At 36.2% G+C, this 12,213-nt stretch overlaps 3 protein-coding genes across 5 annotated transcripts in view; 1 reads left to right on the top strand and 2 right to left on the bottom strand.

The window, feature by feature from the left end:
* On the bottom strand, window positions 265–1,727 carry LOC104722705 (cysteine-rich receptor-like protein kinase 5). Its single transcript, XM_019232329.1, has 3 exons — window positions 650–1,727; window positions 448–569; window positions 265–355 (listed from the first exon to the last, which is right to left on the bottom strand). Exon 1 carries the CDS (start codon window positions 1,703–1,705, stop codon window positions 890–892), a length of 816 nt encoding a protein of 271 aa, XP_019087874.1. The 5' UTR covers window positions 1,706–1,727; the 3' UTR covers window positions 265–355; window positions 448–569; window positions 650–889.
* LOC104722706 (cysteine-rich receptor-like protein kinase 5) lies at window positions 2,255–5,177 on the bottom strand. Its single transcript, XM_010440910.2, has 7 exons — window positions 4,301–5,177; window positions 4,068–4,205; window positions 3,874–3,995; window positions 3,574–3,784; window positions 3,234–3,471; window positions 2,996–3,149; window positions 2,255–2,869 (listed from the first exon to the last, which is right to left on the bottom strand). Exons 1-7 carry the CDS (start codon window positions 5,112–5,114, stop codon window positions 2,561–2,563), a joined length of 1,986 nt encoding a protein of 661 aa, XP_010439212.1. The 5' UTR covers window positions 5,115–5,177; the 3' UTR covers window positions 2,255–2,560.
* Window positions 11,312–12,213, top strand: part of LOC104722707 (cysteine-rich receptor-like protein kinase 8) — a 4,167-nt gene continuing 3,265 nt past the window's right edge. For all 3 annotated transcript variants that reach the window (XM_010440912.2, XM_019232319.1, XM_019232320.1), the window contains exon 1: window positions 11,312–12,206. In XM_010440912.2, coding sequence (XP_010439214.2) covers window positions 11,324–12,206 — 883 coding nt within the window. In that variant the 5' untranslated portion in view covers window positions 11,312–11,323. The remainder of the gene's footprint in view (window positions 12,207–12,213) is intronic.

Below are 12,213 nucleotides of genomic sequence, written 5' to 3'. Positions count from 1 at the left end.
ATTCCTCCTATGATCTTATACCGTGTAGTCCAATCCAACTGGCTCTGCTTATTAGAGTCTGAACATTCCATATATAGTTAGAATATCTAAAACATGAGTTCAAAAATGAAATATATTCCCTAATTAAGCATCGGTTTAACTTACCAAACAAGAAGTAATCAAGGCTTTTATTAGGCACAAACTCGTAGACAAGTATTTTCTCTTCTCTCTCCAAACAAAATCCGAGAAGCTTGACTAGATTTCTGTGTTGAAGCTTTGCCACCACAACAACTTCGTTCTTGAACTCTTTTTCACCTTGTCCTGATGTTTTCGATAGTCTCTTCACCGCAACTTGTACTCCATTAGGAAGTATGCCCTGAAAAGATTGTGAGTTAATAAACAGAGTCATCACCTTAGTTGAATCTCTTTTAAAACTAATTAGGAAGCTCAATGAACTAGTAGTAGTACCTTATAAACTTGTCCGAATCCGCCTTGACCTAGTTTGTTACATATCGAAAACTTATCTGTCGCAGCTTCAACAACCTTAAAATCAAACTGCAATGAGCCTGCAGCTGTAATGTCATCCCGTTCTGCAAAAATATAAAAGGTTCTGAGAATTCAAGTCCAAAAAACTTTAACCAGCACACACATAAATTTTTAAAATCCTTACCATCCTTTTCAGCTGCTGTATCATGAGGCTTCTTCACTCTCTTTGTTACATAGAAGCTAAAAACTGCTACAAAAAGAAGAAAAGAGATAGCGAGCGGCACAACAATTGCTACGATTATCTTTGTTGAATTTTTGCCTTTTCCTGCATAAGTCTTAGATTAGACATGACACATAGTTTCCCGAATTTTGAATGTCGTCTCAACCAAAATAACTATCATGGAATTGAATTAAGATAAAGCTCTTACCAGGAGGAGCTGAAACCAGTGGCAATGGAGGAGCCGGATCCGGGGGGAGGAAGAACAGTTCCCTCTATTGTTTCATTGTAGAAAGGGTAAATCTCGTACCTTGAGTTACAACTCGGGACAAGAAACCTTCCACCGACTTTGTTGAAATATAGTTTTCCGATAGACTGTTGAACACAGCTTAAGCAGTCTTCACCAGTCAGATCAGGAATACACTGAACCGATGTATAAAGCGTTTGGGACAAAGTGAAATCCGATTTATTAACCGCAAATTTCTTTCTTGTTTTGCTATTAGCCGCTTCCTCTGCAGACTTTTTCAACAGTGAGACGACCGCAGCGTTGAACCGGCCAGATTGCTCGGCCGTAACATTCTGATTGCTCCAAGTGATTATTGCAGTTGTGGCATCAGGATCCATGAATATGTTCCGGTCCGAGTATCCAAGCATACACTCGTCATACTGAATCAAGAACTCTTTCCCTCCTGGACATCGTTTCAGAGCGGCCTTAGAAGCAAATGCAACGCACTCATGGCAAACTTCCGCGGAGATATCTCCTTTGCAGAGAAAAACTCCGAATACCTTGTCATGGTTTTGACCCTCTGTGATAATATTTGATCCATTGGAGAAGAGAGAAGTGTTTGAAGAAAGAGAAATCAAAACGGATCCGACATTTGAGTTGTCACTAGTGTTTGTTGATATCCTGTTACTGCAAACATGGCCGACGTAAATAGGGTCTTGTAATTGTGCATAAGCTCTTAAGCTTGTAATGAAGAAGGTGAGAAAGAAGAGAGAGTTTAATGATGCATAATCAGACATTATCTCCTTTCCTCTCTGTTTTTTTTTTTTTTTTTCTTTATGAGTACTAATGAATACATGTGAAACCAACCAACAGCCAGTCAAATTTTGGTTTTGTAGAATAATGCAATTTTCTTGTAAGTCTAAGTCAACCAGACGAGTAACATCAACTTGTATTGTTATTTAAATGATGAACAATGAATCAGTTACTTAAAATAAAGTTATTATTCTCTATCAATCTATTTCCGAAAAAGATAAAACATATTGGAGTTGAATATTGAATAGGTTCAAGATTATTTTGCTAGGCGCGGAGACTTTGGGTGATTAAGACAAAAACCGTTTTATACTTACTTACCAGACAAGTAACAAATGGACAGTTCTAAATTAAAACAGTAAGTAATTTCACAACCCTAGCTAATTCAGTTAGAGCCTTCACTGCTTCAAAACCAATCAACACTATTTAGTGGAAGGTTGATTTCTAGAAATAGTCGTTGACTTCGTATTTTAGTACTTTTTTACCTTGTTAACTTTACCAATTGTGTGTATTAGTCTTTTAGAGTCATTTTGGGAAACATGGAACTCATACATGCTTACTTACATCATTCTCACCTCTCTATTTTGAGTATTTTCCTCACAAAATTCTACACAATATCGTACTTAGCTAACACATCTCTCTGTTCCAACAAAACAAACCTAGTGCCAAGAATCAACAATTAGGCCACTGTCTCTTCACTCTTTTGCCCCCATTATGTAGTAAATAAGAGTATCTTACACTTGCTTGAGGGGCACTCATGTAAAATTCAAAATAATGGAAGAAGGTAAATTAAGACAAATCTTGTTTCATTGTCATAATCTCTCTGAAACGTTTCGTTGTCTTCAGCGAGGAGTTACATGAGTAATAGAAGCATCATCAACGGAACATAGAGCAGACGAACCCATCGATGGACCAAATTTTTCATGCTTAGTCTGAAAGAAACATCCAGGTGGTCGAGGAGCAGCCAGAGCGATTGAGCTAGTAGTGAGCATCTGGACGACCGTTGACATGGTTGGACGATCTTCAGCTTCTTCTTGAACACATAGTAAAGCAATATGGATGCATCTGGTAATTTCGTTTATTTGATAGCTATCTTGAAAGGATGGATCCACGACCTCCATTGGTGACTCATTGTTCCATACTCTCCAAGTCTGTTAAACAGTTCAAGAAATTTTCAAAACTTTGGTCATTTTTATATAAAACAGAGGATTTTGAAAGTTTAAATAACTTTGTATATACTCACAACAATGACCAAAATTTAAAGGGTGTATACGTACATATGTAACCAAATTGCCCTCGCTACTATCCATTTGATAGGTACCGATGTTTTTCTTGCCGCTTATAATTTCAAGAACTAAGATCCCAAAGCTGTATACATCTGATTTCATGGAGAATTTGCCGTACATGGCATATTCCGGAGACATATAGCCACTGCCATAATATTAAGTGTAAAGTTAATAGAAGCATATTACAGTCTACGTACAGAGGCAATGAATGGGGAAACGCAAAACTTACTAGGTTCCAACTACTCTTCTCGTATTGGCTTCCGTTTGGTCCATTTTAAAAATCCGTGCCATTCCAAAATCTGCAACTTTTGGGTTCATATCATCATCCAAGAGGATGTTACCCGCTTTGAGGTCACGATGTATGATTGTGAGTCGTGAATCTTGATGTAGATAAAGAATCCCTCTAGCAATTCCTCCAATGATCTTGTACCGTCTTGTCCAGTCAAGTTGACTTTTCATTGTAGAGTCTGCAACATCCGCATTCACAATGTTAAAGAACACTGGTCTCAAGAAAGGGCTTGAAATAATGAATAGTTTTGGGATTAAATATTGTAGTTATTTTTTTTTACCAAAGAGAAAGTAATCAAGGCTTTTGTTAGGCACAAACTCGTAGACAAGTATTTTCTCCTCTCTCTCTAAACAAAATCCGAGAAGCCTGACAAGATTTTTGTGTTGAAGCTTTGCCACAACAAGAACCTCATTCTTGAACTCTTTTTCACCTTGTCCTGATGTTTTCGATAGTCTCTTCACTGCAACTTGTAACCCATTAGGAAATGTGCCCTACACAAATTATGAGTTCCAACCCATTTACATTGTTTGATTTGGTTATGGAACTAATCAGGACGCTTAGTGAATTGGTAAACATGTACCTTGTAAACTTCTCCAAATCCACCTTGACCGAGTTTGTTACTTTCCGAAAACTTATCAGTTGCGGCTTCAATAACTTTAAAATCAAACTGCAAGGAGCCTGCTGTTGTAATATCATCACCATCTGCAATTTTAAATGTTTTAAGAATTAAGCTCGAGCAAATGATTAAGTAGCAAACACTAGTGTATATATTACCATCATGTGCAGCTGCTGTCTCATAAGTTTTCTTGGCTCTCTTTGCACGGAAACAATAACAAGCTATGAAAAGCATAGCAGAAAGGGCTAATGGCACAACTATTGCTGTGATTATCACTATGGATTTTTTGCCTTTTCCTGCATTAAGTCTTGAATCAGACATGACGAAAATTCCAAAATCTTGAATTTCACAATACAAAAAACATTTACAGAGAGATATGGAGAGCTCTTACCAGGCTGCCGAGGACTCCTACGAGGCTGCCGAGGAGGAGGAGGAGTAGATGGATTGAAGGTTTCATTGTAGAAAAGGTTAGGCTCGTACCTTATATTACAACTTGGCCAAGAAAACCGTGCTCCGATTGTATCACGAGACAAGTTCATGATGGCTTGTTGCAGACAGCTTGAGCAGTTTTCGCTTGTCAGATCAGGCGTGCACTGACCCAGTACATAAATCGTTTGGGAGGCTGTGTAGTTCGCCTTGTTAAACGCAAACTTTATTGGACTAGCAGCAGCCTCCTCTACGGTTTCATTAATCAAAGAGAGGAGTACCTTATTGAACTGATCTGATTGGTTTGCCGGAACAGTGTTTTGGTTTCTCATGAACTGTCCAGTTGTTGTTACTGGATCCGAGAGAATATTCCGGTTAGCGTATCGAAGCATGCAATGGTCGTAGTATATGATAGCCTCCTTCCCATTTGTACACTGATTTCGAATGTCCTTGACGGCGAAGTTGACACAGTCACGACAGACTTCCAGGGACAAGTCTCGGCGGCAGAGGTAAAGTCCGAAAACTATGTCGGGATATTCTCCCCGCGGAAGGCATAGGAACCCATTGGAGGATAAATAATTTTCTTTGGAAGAAAGATAGGTCAAAAGCCATGTGAGATTAGAAGAGTATGTGCTGTTTTCGAGGTAAGTAGAATAGGAACTCGAACAAACAAAACCGACGTACTCAGGTCTAGGTTGCTGTATAGAAGGTCTCAGGCTGGTAAGGAAGGTAAGAAGGAAGAGGAAACCATAAGCAGACATTTCCCAACACTTCTCCATTAATTAATGCCTTTGTGCTTCGTTTATTTATTTTTTAATTGGTGGTCTTGATGAATTTGAAGCCAATCAAGAGTGCTCTGTTTTGTAAGACAATACAGTTTCTTTTAAGTCCACGTCAACGCTTAAAACCAAAGAGATAGACCTGTAGTTGACGAGTAACATCAACTTGATATTTAGTGTTTTCACACAGAAAAAAAACAAGTTTCTTCTATTTTGTAATGATTCTTTTTTTTGACGTCGGTAGATAGCTTTACTTTAATTGTAGAATTTTCAACTCCACTATTTCAAAAAGTGAAATCGATTTTTCAAAACCAAAACGAAAACGTGATTAAGAAAACACTTGTTAAATCGGGGTTTAGGGACAACATAAGTTTTTAATCTAATCCGTTAAGAATCAAAATATCATGGTTTTTGAAGACCGAATTTGATTTTTTTGCCGGGACTATATATGTATCTTGTAAGTATAACTAAGCAGTTTGAAACTTGAAAAGCAAAGAAAGAAGAACTGCTTCACAACCCTAGTTGGCCCAGTTGTATCACGTTACCATGTGTTTTTTTTTCATTCATAGCTGGTTTTTGTTGTCTTGCAAAAAGGGGAAAGAAGACTGATCAAAGGTCAATTAAAACCGAGTGTATACTCCACCAGGATCTATGGGGAATAAATAATAAGTGTGTGATATATGATATGGCGTATATGGTTATGAGAGAGTTGAATAAATGGAGGGTTGTAAAATAAAAAATAAATAATAAGTGTGTGATATATGATATGGCGTATATGGTTATGAGAGAGTTGAATAAATGGAGGGTTGTAAAATAAAGTAGAGAGTTGAATAAATGGAGGGTTGTAAAATAAAAAATAAATAATAAGTGTGTGATATATGATATGACGTATATGGTTATGAGAGAGTTGAATAAATGGAGGGTTGTAAAATAAAGTAGAGAGTTGAATAAATGGAGGGTTGTAAAATAAAAAATAAATAATAAGTGTGTGATATATGATATGACGTATATGGTTATGAGAGAGTTGAATAAATGGAGGGTTGTAAAATAAAGTAGAGAGTTGAATAAATGGAGGGTTGTAAAATAAAGCATAAAAATATCTTAAGGAATATTCTATGTAATATTCCCTAAGACTTGTAATATAAATACTAAGGCTTGGTGAAGAGTTTCATTCAAGCTTAACTGAGTGAGTTTGAGTAAGAGTCTTAAGAGTTCTTGTAACCTTTTGAGTGTTTCAATAATAAAGTTTATCCCCTTGTATAAAGATTTTTCTTATATACTTACATAATATTTTTCCAAATACTTCCTAAACACTTAGCATTGATCCTAAAAACCTCCTAAGTGGTTGTACCACTATGTGTGTGTAATTGTGGGTGGTATTGTTATAACACTTTAGGATCGAATCCACAGAGACCAAGTATTGCACTATAAAACTATGATGGTCGAATCTAGCTAAAACAAAAGAGGAAGTTTGTGTTTCAAGTAACTACTAAAATCGGAAAGTAAATAAACTGCTATTAAATCAATTTGGAAATATTGGGCGTAGGGATATGGGGATGATTCTCAGACTAAGGTGGAAGATGAGGTTGCATTAGACACCATTCTAGAACTCAAATCACTGATGTAAAACTAACCTACTTCCGCAACGTTAGCTACCTATGTAATGAAATATACTAAACCCTAAACTGTCGTTTGGACCTAGCAAATCAAGCAAGCAATAAAAGTTTAGGTTTGATCTGTTCACAAGGTGCCTCAACTTCAACTTTCGTTGGCTAAGGTCCATCTTGCTCTGCTAAGCTTTTTTCCAGCAACTCAACAACACTTTTGGTGCCCCGATGAATTAAACCTAAGATCTTAATCTAGGTGATCAATCTAGCTTAAGCTTTAAGAACAACAATAGATGAAGAACAAAATAGATCAGCCCCCAAATCTAACAACCTATGTTTAGAGAAACATAAATCCTTTTGAAACCCGAAACCCAATAGTGAAACTACTCAGACATGGAAACAAAAGAACAACAAATCAAAGATGAAGAAAACATAATTGAATTGCAAAGAGAAATAAAAGGGTTCAGAATTCTTCTCCAAAGGGTTAGAGAGGATTAGAGATCTTCTCCCAAAGCTTACAAGTACTCAAAAGCTGCGTAATATCAAAGTTGTGTCTCTGGAGGCCGAGCCTCGTGCTTTAATACTAAAATAAAACCCTAAAAGTCGGTTTAAAACGAAAAAGGAAAAGTTGCTTCGGGTACGGGACTGATCGATCCCGAATGAGGATCAGCCGATCCTGGATGTTTTTCTGCATTATCTCCATCTGCTTGTTTGTCTGATCGGTCTTCAACCAATTTAGCTCCAAATGCATGCTTTCATCCCCAAAACACTTAGTTTCTTTCCAAAGTAGCCTAAAACCTGTACAGACTCACAAAAGACTAAAAAGACTCTAAAAGCACACTTGGACCTAATAAAAGACTCAAAACAAGTGTAAAAACTATAGTTAAAATCCTACAAAATGCAGACACATCAAAGACTTATAACACAGTGCCTGCATCTGAGGGTAAAGATTCAATAGATAATATTTTTGGATTTGCTTAATGTCATTCCCTTTTTTCCAGAGTACTAACACTTTTATTCTGCATCAGGAGATGATATAACAACCGTAGAGTCGCTGCAACTTGATTACAGAGCAGTTCAAGCTGAAACAAATGATCATTCAGAAAACAACAAAATTGGTCAAGGTGGATATGATGTGGTTTACAAGGTATATTATTATTATTTTTATTATTTTTTTACAAGGTATATTATTATTATATACTGTATATAATTTATCAGTTGCGGTTTTGAATTAGTACATTTGGATAACGAGATATTGCTGATAAAAATGGATAGGGAACATTTACAAATGGAACCGTAGTTGCAGTGAAGAGACTGTCGAGAAATTCAGAAAAAGGTGACACAGAATTCAAGAACGAGGTTGTAGTTGTTGCAAACCTTCGACACAAGAATCTTGTTAGGCTTCTCGGATTTTCTATAAAACGAGAAGAAAGGATATTGGTCTATGAGTATGTGACAAATAAAAGCCTTGATATATTCCTATTTGGTCAGTTGCATGAAATGATTTGTTTCATTTAATCAGTCTTGAAACATGGGTTTGCAAATCTTTAGAGCTAACTATTATTCATGGATGTCCACAGATCCTGCAAAGAAAGGGATTCTATATTTTCATCAAGATTCACGACTTACAATCATATACCGTGACCTCAAAGTGAATAACATTCTCCGAGATGCAGATATGAATCCTAGAATTGCTGATTTTGGAATGGCTAAGATCTTTAAAATCGATCAAATCAGGAGAAAACAAGTAGAATAGTTGGTACCTAGTAAGTCTTTCCACTTAACTTCTCACACCTTGAAATTTGTCGAAAATTATTTTGCCATCATACTAAAGTTTTTGTTGTTGATTACATGTCTCCTGAATAAGCGATGCGAGGCGATGCCAGTTCTTAGTGAAATCTGATGTCTATAATTTCGGTGTATTAGTTCTTGAGATTGTAGGCGGTAGGAAAAATAGCAGCTTCTTCGAGACAAACGACACGCTAGACTTAGTCACACATGTAAGTTTAAAGGAAATTAAATCTATATTTTTTCTCATCTCTTACAATAAGCAATTAATAGTTGCAAGAACTGATTGACTATTCTAGGCTTGGAAGCTTTGGAATAAGGGAACAACATTAGACCTTGTGGATCCGATCATTGTAGAAAGATGTCAGAACAAGAGTGAAGTGGTTCGATACATCCATATTGGTCTTTTGTGTGTTCAAAAAAATCCAGTAGAGCTTCCATCCTTGTCAACTATGTCCATGATGCTCACTAGTAATACTGTGACTTTACCAGTGCCTCAACAACCAGGGTTTTTCATGCAAAGTAGACAAAACCCGCTTCAATCAGATCAATCAACGAGGAACATGTATATTCTAGCTGTATCTATTGACGATGGATCGATCAGCGATTTACATCCTCGTTGAATATGGTGTTACCCTTCGTGATAAAAATAAATTGGTATTAATGTATTACTGAAATCTGTTAGTTGATAATTGAGTTTGGTCAACAGTTGCAACGTTTTGGTCTAAACGTTGCAGTTTGGGATGTTTCACTAGAGAGTCATCAAGTATGAAAAGACACAAGTCATTGTGTTATCGTGTCTATTTGTTAACTATATAAACCAATTTTGTCTTGATTGTAAACAACAAGTTTCATGCAAATACATATTTCAGTTTTCGTTCTTGTCTTCTCCAAAGAGAAGAGACAAAGTCTCTTGCTCTGTTTCTATTCTTCTTTCTCTCAATATTCTAACATGGTATCAGAGAATAGATTCAAATTTCTTGATTGTGAACTACCACTCGTGGATGTCCAGTCCCAAACTTTACGCTATAGATGTCCAGTCCTGAGCGTAAGGGGGTGTGTTAGATTTGAAGGTGACAAAAGAGAAGTTTTGAGGAAAAGAGTGATCTCAAGAGTTTCTATATCAAAAAAAAAAACAAAACAAAACAAGAATGAGGAATTGTCAAATTGTGTAACGGGAAAGAGAGGTTGCAACAAGAATGAGGAAGAAGCCGTGTGTAAAAGTTGCATATATGATTCTTTTGTTATTTTGTATCATGGGTTTTTATATTCACAATAAAATTTAGTGTGTATTGGTTTCATGATATCTATATTCAACTCAAAACTTCTTGTTATTCAAAATTTTTAGTTTCCGGTAATTTTATTTTTTGTTGAGATGTCATTGTTTTTACAATTTTTTAATAAAACACAAATTTGAGAAACGCACGATCCCTTAATTATAACTAAGGTTTCTAAAAAAACAACCTTACAAATTTAATAAATCTCTTAACTTTTGAAGCCAAGCTTCCACTAAACTCTTTTGGTTTAGACTTTAGAGGTGCAGAAACAATTACTTACTCTATTTCACAAAGTGTTATTTTGACACATTACACACAAATTAAAAAAATTAAATTATACATACATATCTTTATATATTGAAGGAGTAATTAATTATTTAAATTTAGTAAAAAGAGCTTCGGGATAAGAGTAGAATAAAAAATATGATGTTAAAAATCTATGTTGCATGTAAACTTTTTTTAAGGTCTGTTTCCCGTTTCCGAAACGTTTCAGAAATAGAAACTCGTGGAAACACGAAAACAAGCCACGAAAACATGATTCCTAAAAATCTCTGTTTGGAAACACGATGGAAACTCCGTTTTCGTTTTGGAAACACGACAGAGACATTTTTTAGCTAAGAAACTTAATAAATAAAATAATTTGAAAATATATATTCATAATACATATAAATATATAATATTATTAATGTTTTAATTCAACTATTTAAAGTTTATGTTTTGAATTTATGTTGTTTCAAATATTTTTATTGATATAGGTTTTATGTTTGATGTTTTATTATGTATATATATATATATCTATATATATATATATCCAGGTATACATACGTTTCCAAAACGTTTTCATTTTTTAATTTTAGAAGATTATCGTTTCCCGTTTCTGAAACGTTTCGTTTCCACGTATCCGTTTCCATTGCAACCTATTTAAAAATCACATTGGAAATGTAAAGTGACATTCATTGTGAAACAAAGAAAAAAGTCTAAAATAATGTTCTTTGTGAAATAGGAGTATGAACTTTTGGGTTTGATATCACCGTTGTAACGCCCCCGAACCGTCTTATGGCCAGACAATCTATGGACCGGTCTATGAATGCTACGCTCAAGGCGACCGCTGCGATCCGACGGAGATTCCACCAACTAATCAGGTCCCTCACCCAGTTCACTGGAGATGTCTTCCCGCTGCAAACGTCCCGTAAACTTTTCAACCTGTACTACATATGTGGCGTTGTGTTGGCTCGAACTAAGCCAAGTACCATTTCACTTGTCTTAGTACATCAAAAATCCCTTTAATTACTTAAGTACATTGTTACATTCAATAAGTGATTATGTAAATCGTCATTTAATCAAATACCTAATTTTTTCATCGAAATTCAACTTAATTTTAACATGGCCTTTTCCCCACAAAAAAGTTATGTTGTTAAATAAAAATGAAGTAAAAAAATCGTTTACTTTTGACTTTTTGACTTCCTACTTATGGTCGTCATAAACCATCGTCTACTTCACGTTAATCAGAGAGACAAGAAAACTATTCTGTTTATAAATGAGAAAGCTCCATCATGTGAAACTCAAATCTCAAGGAAGTCGAACCATGTCTTCTTTGGTATCTTTCATCTCCCTTTTCCTGTTCTCAGTTCTCACTAGCTTCAAAGCTTCTGCTCAAAATCTTAATTACCTAGGTCGTTTTTGTCCAAATACGACAACGTATTCAAGGAACAGCACTTACTTCACCAATCTCAAAACCCTTTTGTCCTCTCTCTCTTCCCGTAACGCCTCTTACTCCACCGGATTCCAAAACGCCACGTCGGGACAATCCCCCAACAGGGTCACCGGACTTTTCCTTTGCCGCGGAGATTACTCGCCGGAAGTATGTCGTAGCTGCGTCACCTTTGCCGTTAACGAAACATTAACTCTTTGTCCGTATGAGAGAGAGGTCGTGCTCTATTACGATGAGTGTATGCTCAGATACTCTCACCAGAATTTTCTATCGACCCTTACGTACGACGGATATATACTCATGAATAACAGGAATACTATTTCTTCTAATCAAACTCAAACAGAGCGGTTCATAGATTTGGTGTCCTCCACGATGAACCGAGCTGCCACCGAAGCAGCCAAAAGTTCTAGAAAATTATATACGATAAAGAACGAATTGACCGAATTTCAGACTTTTTACGGGCTGCTTCAGTGCACTCCTGATCTTACAAGACAGGACTGCAGGAGATGTTTGCTACGTTCTGTCGGTGGAATGTCTCATGACCGAATTGGAGCAAGACTTCTTTATCCGAGTTGTATTGCAAGGTACGAGCTTTATGCGTTTTACAACGAAACCGGCATTAAAACACCATCACCACCACCACTACCATCATCACCACCGCTACAGTCGCCTGTGTCTACTCCTCCGGTGATATCTCCTTCACTACCTGGTAAACA

The sequence above is a fragment of the Camelina sativa genome, chromosome 11 (assembly GCF_000633955.1).
Source record: "Camelina sativa cultivar DH55 chromosome 11, Cs, whole genome shotgun sequence".
Taxonomy (NCBI): domain Eukaryota; kingdom Viridiplantae; phylum Streptophyta; class Magnoliopsida; order Brassicales; family Brassicaceae; genus Camelina; species Camelina sativa.
The sequence above is the reverse complement of the archived record's forward strand: the minus strand, read 5'-3'. Positions and strand labels throughout refer to the sequence as shown.

Excerpts from the sequence above, each read along its gene's own strand:
- LOC104722706 (XM_010440910.2), bottom strand. The coding sequence starts at position 5,114 with ATGGAGAAGTGTTGGGAAATGTCTGCTTATGGTTTCCTCTTCCTTCTT. Across the intron at positions 4,206-4,300 it reads TAGGAGTCCTCGGCAGCCTG|GAAAAGGCAAAAAATCCATA; the intron begins GTAAGAGCTCTC and ends GACTTAATGCAG. Across the intron at positions 3,996-4,067 it reads GACAGCAGCTGCACATGATG|ATGGTGATGATATTACAACA; the intron begins GTAATATATACA and ends TTAAAATTGCAG.
- LOC104722705 (XM_019232329.1), bottom strand. The coding sequence starts at position 1,705 with ATGTCTGATTATGCATCATTAAACTCTCTCTTCTTTCTCACCTTCTTC.